The sequence below is a fragment of the Triticum urartu genome, chromosome 6, assembly GCF_003073215.2.
Source record: "Triticum urartu cultivar G1812 chromosome 6, Tu2.1, whole genome shotgun sequence".
Lineage (NCBI taxonomy): Eukaryota > Viridiplantae > Streptophyta > Magnoliopsida > Poales > Poaceae > Triticum > Triticum urartu.
In genome coordinates, this window is record NC_053027.1 from 214,006,581 (window position 1) to 214,017,592 (window position 11,012).

The 11,012-nt window shown below is 43.4% G+C and overlaps 1 protein-coding gene across 1 annotated transcript; it reads right to left on the reverse strand.

Moving 5' to 3' along the window:
* Window positions 1-9,323: 9,323 nt before the first annotated feature.
* On the reverse strand, window positions 9,324-10,322 carry LOC125512514 (MOB kinase activator-like 1A). The gene is made up of 3 exons (XM_048677611.1): window positions 10,063-10,322; window positions 9,800-9,963; window positions 9,324-9,682 (listed from the first exon to the last, which is right to left on the reverse strand). The coding sequence occupies exons 1-3, from the start codon at window positions 10,223-10,225 to the stop codon at window positions 9,608-9,610; spliced, it is 402 nt and encodes a 133-aa protein (XP_048533568.1). The 5' UTR covers window positions 10,226-10,322; the 3' UTR covers window positions 9,324-9,607.
* Window positions 10,323-11,012: the final 690 nt, after the last annotated feature.

Below are 11,012 nucleotides of genomic sequence, written 5' to 3' on the forward strand. Positions count from 1 at the left end.
TCAAGTCAAGTCTAGTAACAAGAACAAGAAAGATTCTTCCTCTGGTAGTAACAATAATCATGCTAAATCCAATGTTGTTGCTTCTAGTAGTTCTCTTGATTCCACTAATGATTCTCTTAGCCAAGTTACACTTGAGCAAGAAAATAGGTTATTGAAGGGAATTATAGAGAAAGGTGTTTACAAGAGCCTTGCCGGGAGTAAGAAATTCGAGGAAATTGTACGCAGGCAAGGAAGGCACCGGAAGAATCAAGGTATTGGTTTTGAATGAAAGTTCAATGCCAATGGAGTTGAGTGGGAAGAAGATCAATACCCCAAGACGAAGTTTGTTCCTTAACAAGAGAAGTATGATCCTACTTCTTTCAAAGGGACACAAGCTCAAGATGATATTCCACCACAAGACCACAAGCAAAAAGGCAAGGACAAGCTTCAAGAGGAAATTGATGCATTTGAAGAAGCTCCTAAGGCCTTTGTCAAGTGGGTTCCCAAGACTACATCAAGTTCCACTTCATCAAGTACAACTACAACTCCGAGGATTCCCATCCAGATGGTGTGGACCCCGAAGAAGAAGAACTAGAGAGTTCTTGAGGGTGACTCCACCAACATACTTCACTCTTATCATTTTGTCAAGAACAAGTGCAGTCAACTTCCACATCTTGCACTAGTTCAAGGAGTCACAAACCCTATTGTTGGTAAGACAAGGGGCAAGGTAACCTAATTCTCTCATAGACATCATCTTGTGTGTGCATCACTCTATGTCTATGGATATCCTTGTTTTTTCCTTGTAGGACTAACCCGTGTAGGTATTGAAAGTGCAACTCACTCCAAAGGATAGCTCCAAATGATCTATATCAACTTAGAGCATCCACATCTTCAACACCTACATGAAGTCATCATCGACAAAACCCAAGGTTAGTTCATCCCTCTTAGGGGGGATCTCACATCTAGGGGGAGCTTTACTCTAACAATTGAGTTAAAGCAACTCTAATGGTGTGAACACAACAACGCTTTATGTAAAAGTGGTAACCCCACTTGTGCTTAAACGATGAGTATGACCTATGATCAAATGTTCTCATTTGACTCCTAAGTCAATATACTCATATATAGATGGCCTAGTCATCGCCAATTGCTTGATAGATGCTAGAATTGTTTGTGCATGCTTTGCCACATATTTCATTTGTCATTTTATTGTGTGAGCATGTTGGTTGCATAATTTACTCATTCGAGGACATCCACTTGTTGTTTTGATTGATTGGTTTCTTTTTTTATTTTGGCCAAGTGGATGGACAAGAATGCCTAAGAACCTTCTCTAGCTATCTATGCTTTTCTCATCTCAAACTCTATTCATGCTGCATCACAAAGTTTGATCAAGTCAGATTCGAACCACTCTGTGTGAGGAGCACTCGGAGTCCCCGATTCGTCATAGACTTAAACTTCCAAAACTTCTTTGTGTGTTTCGGTCTGACTGGTTCATCCATTTCGATCATACCGAGATCACTAAGTCGATCTAGGTTTTCAATCTCGGTGCAACCGATTCAAACTTTTCGGTCACACCAAGTTTCAGTAACTGCTTGCAGTTATGAATCTCGGTGCCACCGAGTTGTTCCACTCGGTCACACCGATAGGGTCAGGCTACATATACCCACGGGCAAAATTTTAGAAATTTTCTCCGAACTCTTTCGCCCGTGCTTAGCCCGCTCTGCCTCCAGGGTCTCCGGATCCTCCTCCTCGTCGCCAGTTGCCTCCTGCCGCTGCTCTCCGCCGCCGTCAACGGGAATCATCCCCGCCGTTGCCGCCGTAGCAAGTTCATCGCTGAACTAGGGTATGGACTTGAACTTTGTGCTGTTCTAACTCCGATTCCCCAGCACATTGCTTTGGCATGAATCTTGCCACGATTGAAACCATTCTATCCATCGAAAACACTCCGTAGTTTAGTCGTGAATTGAAAATTTAGGGTTAGGTTTCCGCCGAAACCATCTCGGACCGACCGAGTTGATGAAATCGGTTCCACCGATTTGGCTCAGGCCATTGCACATGTGATTATCGGTCTGACCGAGAATTGCAAATCGGTGTGACCGAGTTCAGCACTTTGTGAAACCCTAGCAGTCTCGGTGCCACCGAATTGTGACTCAGTCTAACCAAGTTCACTAGTTTAGGTTCCAAAAGTTGCTTCGGTATCACCGAGTTTGTAAATCGGTAGATCCGAAATGCTTTTTGTGGAAAACTAAAACTAAGTTTTTAATTCATTCTTTTGCAAAAACATTTGTACTTTGTGATGCTCATCCACTCTACCTCATCTATAATCTATTCACAGGGTCAGCTGTCAGAGATTGCATTATGTCTGATCAAAGTGACAGTCAGAACAAGTCAGAGGAGCAGGTTCACTTGAGTGAGGGCACTAGTCCCTCTAGCAGCTCAGATGATGGCAGCAGGAGCACACCAAGCAATCTGCCAAAGGCTGCCACCAGGGCCAGCAAGAAAAGAACCTCAGAGTCAGAGGATAAGGACTATGTGGCTGAGGAAGAAGAAACCACCTCAAAGAGAAAAGTCCTGAAGAAGGAATATGGCACAGCTGCTGCCACCAAGCCAGGAATGAAGCAAAAGGTTCCTGCTAAGAGAGCTCCAATGTCTAAAGCAAGAGCATCTACTCAAGAGACTTTGGGATCTGCACCCAAAGAGCAGGTTGTGGCAGAAAAGAAAAGGAAGGAAAGGGTCAAAAAGACCACTGCCAGAGTGCTTGGGAGATCCTCAATCATGAAAGACTCTGAAGAAGAGGAAGAGGAAGAAGATGTTGCACCAGCACCTAAGGCACAAAAACTTATGGGAGATGCCATAAGATCCGGGGCTGCTCAATCTAAGCCCAAAGGAACTTCTAAGCCAGCTGCTCCAAAACCCAAAACTGCACCAAAGAGGAGTACCAGGAACATTCCAGCTGCTGAGAAAAACAAGGCCCCAGTGCCTGAAACTGTTGCTGAAGAAGAAGATGATGAGATACATGTTTTGAGGAAGTTAAAGCCAAAAATTCCAGATCATAATGATGCTCATCATGTAGCAGAAAACATGAAGATCAGGAAGGACTCAGGATTGAGGCTATGGAGAGAGTCAGATCCATATGCCACCAGAAGGAGAACTGTTGTGGACTACAAGTTCCATACCAAAGAACAACAGGATTTTTATAAGATGGTGTTGCTTGACAAGAAACCAATAGTATGTGGCATGAGATGGGTCAACTGGGAGTACATCAAGAAAAATGAAGAACACTATCCAGGAGTATATGACAGTTTTAAGGCTTGTGGAGTTGATGAGTTTGTGGCTCAGAAGTTCACAAAGTGGAATGATGAGCTTATCATGCAGTTCTACTCCACAGCTCACTTCTACCCAGATGGCAAGATAGTCTGGATGTCTGAAGGCACTAGATACCAGTCAACAGTAGCAGAATGGGCTCAATTGATCAATGCTCCTGAGGAGAATGAAGATGACTTGGATGTGTATGCCAAGATGAAGAAGGATCACAACTCCATGGCTAGCATGTACAAGGAGATTCCTGATGCAGATCTTGAGACTCACCAATTTGGATCAGTGAAACACCTGCTGTCAGGACTGCCTACTATCAATTGGATCCTCAGGCACACTCTTCTGTCCAAGTCTGGTGATCACAGAATGATCAGAGGCCACTCCATCAATCTGCTACATATATTTGATGTGCCACAAAAGTTCAAGGTCATGAGTCTTATAGTTGAAACTATCAAGAGGACAGCTGCTGACCAAAAGAGAAGCTGTGGGTATGCACCACGGATCCAGGAGTTGATTAACTCTAAGATGGGCACTGACACATACTTGTTGGACAAGGAGCACATGCCTATCTATCCAGACTTTGAGGACAACCAAGTGGTCATGAATGAGGATGAACCATCTTCTGTGCACGTTCAAGCAAAGAGGGAGAAGGCAAAGGCTGAGAAAGCTGCAAAGATGCCAACCATGGAAGAGGCATCTCAGTATCTTCTGAAGAGCAAGCAAGATCAGCTTGGCTACTTGATTGCATCCACTCTAAGGATTGAGAAAGGGCTGGCCACCCTGACTCAAAATCAGGAGAGCTTGAAAAGGATCGTGGAGCAGAAGTTCTATGACATGGATGTGAAGGTAACTGAGATCCAGTCTGTTGTGGAGCAACTTCAAGATGATATGCAGGAGAGGAAGGGCAAGACAACCACTGATGCATTTGCCAGAGTGCCTAGAGCTCAGAGATCTGCTGCAGTGCCTGTTCCAGACACCAGAGCCACTTCATCTGCACCAGCTACAGCTTCAGTGCCACCAGCTCCAGCACCTACTCCATCAGCTCCATCTACATCGACTAAAGCCTTCGTTCTTGGAGTCATCCGGACACCACCACCTGAAGACCAAGCCTGAGAGACGATTTAGTGCTATGCATTTTCTAGGAACTTTTTGGTAACTTGTTGCCAAAGGGGGAGAAAAATGTATAGATCATAGGCTTCGAGAGAGAGTGTTGCTTTTTTATTCTCTCTTGCTTTGGTGGTTGAACTTTATTTGCTTGATTGAGATACTTTCTGTCTGTGTGATACTTGGATGATCATGTGTGTTTGATCATATGCTACATTAATGCTTGTTGGATGACATTATCATTTTATCCCTATATGATCATTCACTTTGCTTGGTGATGAGTGCATGTATTTAATTATTATCATTTCGAGCGCTCCACCAAGATTTATGTGACATGGAAGAGTAACCCATGAGCCTAACTCTCTGTGCATTTGCAGTCCAAAGCAAATCATAAACTATGCACAAATTTAGGGGGAGCTCTTGCTTTTCACATACTTCTCAAAGCGACAATTTTTTCACTCTTATTATCATTCGTCGAAGCTTTGATCTATATGTTTGTCATCAATTACCAAAAAGGGGGATATTGAAAGTGCAACTATCCCTAGGTGGTTTTGGTAATTCCTAACAACATATAGCTCATTGAGCTAATGTTATTCCAAGATTAATATTTCAGGAAAAGCTCAATGAATGGCATGGCATGGATGAGGAAAGTGGACCCCTCAAAATACTAAGGACAAAAAGATTGGCTCAAGCTCAAAGCTCAAGACTATACATTTTATATTTTAGTGACCCAAGATCACATTGAGTCTATAGGAAAAGCCAATACTATCAAGGAGGGATGAGGTGCTGCTTGATGAGGTTCTTGCTTCATAGTGCTTAGTGATATGTTCCAAAACCCTCAACTACCTTCCCACATCCATATATGACCTAAACCAAAAGTCAAACTCGGCCCCACCGATTCTTTCTATCCAGCGCCACCGAGTTCAGATGTCATAGCCACTGCCACAAAACCCTAGGCAAATCGGTCTCACCGACAGGGATCTCGGTCACACCGAGATGGGGTTGTAATCTCTCTGTTTCCCTTCGTAACATTTCGGTCCTACCGAGATGAGCGATCGGTCCCACCGAGATTGCAATGTAAACTCTCTATTTCCCTTTTGTAACATTTCGGTCCCACCGATATGAGCGATCGGTCCCACCGAGTTTACATGACCAACTCTCTGGTTAGCTTATTACCAAAATCGGTCCCACCGAGTTTGTGTAATCGGTCACACCGAGATTACGTTATGCCCTAACCCTAACCATATCGGTCCTACCGAGTTGCATCTCAGTCCCACCGAAAATCCTAACGGTCACTAGATTTGCCAAATCGGTCCGACCGAGTTTCTCAATTCGGTCTCACCGAGATTGGTAAATTGTGTGTAACAGTTAGTTTTTGTGTGGAGGCTATATATACCCCTCCACCCACTCTTCATTCAGAGAGAGAGCCATCAGAACATACCTACACTTCCAATACACATTTTCTAAGAGAGAACCACCTACTCATGTGTTGAGGCCAAGATATTCCATTCCCACCATATGAATCTTGATCTCTAGCCTTCCCAAGTTGCTTTCCACTCAAATCTTCTTTTCACCAAATCCATATCCTATGAGAGAGAGTTGAGTGTTGGGGAGACTATCATTTGAAGCACAAGAGCAAGGAGTTCACCATCAACACACCATTTGTTACTTCTTGGAGAGTGGTGTCTCCTAGATTGGCTAGGTGTCACTTGGGAGCCTCCGACAATATTGTGGAGTTGAACCAAGGAGTTTGTAAGGGCAAGGAGATCGCCTACTTCGTGAAGATCTACCGCTAGTGAGGCAAGTCCTTCGTGGGCGATGGCCATGATGGGATAGACAAGGTTGCTTCTTCGTGGACCCTTCGTGGGTGGAGACCTCCGTGGACTTGCGCAACCGTTACCCTTCGTGGGTTGAAGTCTTCATCAACGTGGATGTACGATAGCACCACCTATCGGAACCACGACAAAAACATCCATGTCTCCAATTGCGTTTGAATTCTCCAAACTCTCCCCTTTACATTCTTGCAAGTTGCATGCTTTACTTTCCGCTGCTCATAGACTCTTTGCATGCTTGCTTGAATTGTGTTAAGATTGCTTGACTTGTTTTAAGATAGCTAAAATCTGCCAAAGATTAAAATTGGGAAAAGGATAGATTTTTAATTGGTTAAGTAGTCTAATCACCCCTCTCTAGACATACTTTCGATCCTACAACATCATATTGCTTGAGTTTATTCCTCTACATCATGTCATCTTACTTAAAGCGTTATTCTGTTCTTCATGAACTTAATACTCTAGATGCAGGCAGGAGTTGATCGATGTGTGGAGTAATAGTAGTAGATGCAGGCAGGGGTCGGTCTACTTGACACGGACGTGATGCCTATATTACATAATCATTTCCTTGGATATCGTCATAACTTTGCACTTTTCTATCAATTGCTCAACAGTAATTTGTTCATCCACTGTATTATTTGCTATCTTGAGAGAAGCCTCTAGTGAAACCTATGGCCCCGGGGTCTATTTTCCATCATATTAGTTTTCGATCTACTATTTTGCGATCTTTTATTTTCAAATCTATAAACCAAAAACCCAAAAATATTTACTTTATCTTTTGTTTAGTTTCACCTATCTCTATCAGATCTCACCTTTGCAAGTGATCGTGAAGGGATTGACCACTACTTTATCGCGTTGGGTGCAAGTGTTTGATTATTTGTGCAGGTATTGGTGATTTGTGTGTTCTTCTCCTACTGGATTGATACCTTGGTTCTCTAACTGAGGAAAATACTTATGTCTACTTTGCTGCATCACCCTTTTCTCTTCAAGGGAAAAACCAACGCAAGCTCAAGAAGTAGCATCTACTCCACAAAAAATGATAACCACCATCTCATCGAAAGACGGGACACCTTAGCCTCTATCATATTGAAACCTCGGCACGACTACTAGGCTCCTCGGGTGGGGATGAACTAGCGCACCTGCCATTCGCAGAGCGGGGAGCCTACTTTGTCGGGCGGCCGCGACGCCCCCTCTTATGGGAGGGGGCAGGGCATCAGCGGCCGCAGGATCCCTAGGGAGAATCCGACACTAGCCTCATGCATCACCAATTGGTCGGTGGGGTGAAGGCGCATGGGCGGCCTTCCTCTCATAGCCCTTCCTGTGAAGGGCCCACAAGGGTAGCAGTACCAGAGGCAGTGCGCTAGGCCCTGAACCAACCACGGGCTCTCTCTACCCAGGGTTAGCGGTGGCTGGGGCGCCTAGATCCCCATGCTCCGCTTGAGCACGAGCCTCTGCAAGCGCCCCATCTAAGATCTTCGCTTAGATGGCAACGATCTGTTCGAGGTGAGGGCCCTTCCCACCTCGAAACATAATGTCACAATCCGGGGCCACCTCCCCCAGGTAGGAGATTCTTGAACGTGGTTATTTTTCTTATATTTTTTTCTTAGAAATACAATAGAAACATAGACGCACACATCACATACGCACTCTCACCTCTATGAATCGATCTTGCGAGTTACCTTCATGGATCGACCTTCCTTAATACCAATGGACGTGGTTGTTCTTATCACATGTTATACTATGTGTTTTACTTTCATACTTGTGTTCATGTTGCCGCTTTCTTGTGTTTTTTGATTGAATGTTGGATCAGAATACACGAGCCTCTTCAGGTCCTTTGCTCTCATTCACTTTACAAGTTTTGTGGCAACTCTTTGACATGAGCCATTTCGCCATGTTGTTTTTATTTTTAGGGTAATGATATGGCATTTGATAGAAGAATTGAAAATGCTTGCGTAATTTCCATCCTTTTTGTTTATGTCCAAGGGCCAGGAAGTTGTGGACTGCTATGTCAACTGTTTGGAGGCTTCCTGCGATTAAGAATGTTGTGCATACTAGGAAGGAGTGGCTGCTCAATGCACTGGAACTGATGGATGCTACAGAACGTAGCATGTTCCTGTTGACACCGTGGAGAGCTTAGTTTATTCGCAACAAAATTGTTCATGATAAAGCTCCGCCCCCTCTTGAGGTCTCGAAACGCTTTCTCTGCAGTTATCTAGACACTCTAATCGCTATTAAGCATGACCCCTTCGCTGATCCATGCAAGGGAAGGTCGGTTTTGCACATGAATGTGTTTTCCAGGTCACATGAACAATCGATCAAGATCGCTCAACCCTGCTAGAATGTGCCTCCTGTTGGGTGGATAAAATTAAACACTGTTGGGTCATTCACACTGAATGGATCTGGTGGTACTTGTATATGGTTTTGTGTGATAATGAGGGCGCGGTTATATTTTCTTTATGCAAAGTTCTTTACTTTTGTGGGGACGCGCTCGAAGTTGAGCTTGGTGGGTCTTTCCCAAGCACTAATGAGAAGTAATTTACCTGTGATGGTTGAGATGGATTCACTAGAAGCTGTTCGTATGATCCAGTTAGGCAACATTGATAGATCGATTTATTCTTGTTTGGTCGAGGAGATTAAGCTACTCCTAAAACTCCATAGAACTAGTATTACTCATGTTAGACATTCACAGAACATGGTTAGCAATTGTTTAGCTATTTTTGCTATGGAAGGTAGAACATTGACATGGTTGGGGTCTGGCCCTCCTCCAGTGATTGACGGAAAAACTTCATATCACTTATAATCCTACATAATAAATTTCATAGAAAAATTCATGAGAAAAAAAAAACCTTTGATCTTGTTATGAAATTTCTGAGACTAAAAAATTGTCTATGACATCTGATGTCTTTTCGTTCATCTCACCTGCGACCTATGCTGATACATAGAGGAGAGAACAATTATTTTTACCAGGAGCAGGAGTGCAGAAACCTACAAAACCTCCACCGAAGCTACTGCAGCAGCAATAAGACGTCAAGGCACCAAGAGCAAAGACCCAATTGGATTTCATTAAGAAGCAAAGACTCTCATCCATCAACAACTGCATTGTCATCTTAAAACTGCCCTTTTCAATGTTATTACTATCACAACCGAACCCAAACATGCATGTTATAGCAGTACAATCGCGTTTGCACAGGAGAACTGCTGAACATGTACACACAAATACATCACTGGTAATGTACATGTTTTTGTGTTTTTATGTCAAAGAAATGGAACAAGAAGATTTGTGCCAGTAAATTATTGGCGCAGATAGCCCAATCGCTCGACCATTCCTGTAGAAGACTCAGTAGCGGCCATGTTTAGTTCGGTTCAGCCTCAGTGTTTCCTTCTCAGTATGGAACGATGATTGATTCGATGAGCTCCTGGAGGGGAGCCAGTTCTTTCTTGTCAATCAGCCCAAATTCCTGCATCACAAGCCAATAGATGTAAATTCTTTGCTGTTACTTTCTTTTCTATTTTCCAAGCCAAGAGCAGACCACGATGGTCGACGGCACAATCACTATGAATGGTGAGAGACTCACGTTCGTAAACAGAATGAAGTGCTTGAAGCAGGTGTTAAGATGAGCCTCCTCCTTGAGGCTGACAATCTTCTGAAAATGGGAGTGATATATGTGGGCATAAACACGAAACAAGCGCTTGAAAATTGTGTTTACAACATCCTTGAAGTTGGGTGGAAATGGTGTGCCTGATAAATGAAATCAACCCAGATCAGGTAAACTTGACAGCTCCAATAATATGAAGCACTTCCGAGAAACTAATGGGGTCCAGGATGCGGGCAACATACCAAGCTTCTGAGGAAATAAGGATTCATTGTCAAGCTGGCCTTCAATCCAGTCCATTAGGTACTCCACGTATTTTGGTGCTGACACTTCTATGGGCTTCTTTATCTGTACACCATCAGCCCATCGGTACTCATACCTACATGAAGATAGCAGTTCTTTTGTCATGATATATCACCTAAATATTCAACTAATTATGAAGAAAAATCAATCAGGGGATTATGGGCGTGAGAAAGTCTAATTGATAATATATGGAGCGCTGTATGCCTGCATCACACTGCCTATCGAAATGCTATCACATTTTGGAAATTCGCTTCTTTCAGAAAGGGGTGTAACCACAACTATTTAGTTAATGTTCAAACCTAATTATATCTTTGGCAAAAAATAATTATTATATCAGGACAAGGGAAAGTAACAGGACAGTGAAGAGAATTTCGTGTGCAGAATAACATGAAACCACGAGGAATAGATTTGCCTGGCGCAGTATTCTAAACCAAAACCCAAGCTTTAACACCCTGATAATTAGACAATATTGGGACAAATTTAAATAACAGAACAACTATTTTATTTTCTTGTTCAAATGCGATAAAGTACTTCATTTATCTATTAGCTTCAAGTAAAGAAAGATAAATCAGCTTGCATATACTGTCACACTCCCTACGTTCCTAAAAATAAGGTGTGAAACCTTTTTCGCAAAGACCAAGACGTCTTAGAAGTTTTGGACCATTTTGCCCCTGGTAAATCACATGCTGAGCCGTTATTAGCACACACGACGCTGTGCATGTCCAACCAGAGGCTGCTAGCTCTACCCTGATTCACGCTGGCCATTACTCTCTTGATGCATGCATGCGGGAATAACGGCAAGAGGAGGCGAGCGGTTCACAATGCAACTAAGGCAAGCATGTCTTTAGAGGAGCAGGGTGCAGCATGGAGGGGCACATAGGAGTGCACCCTG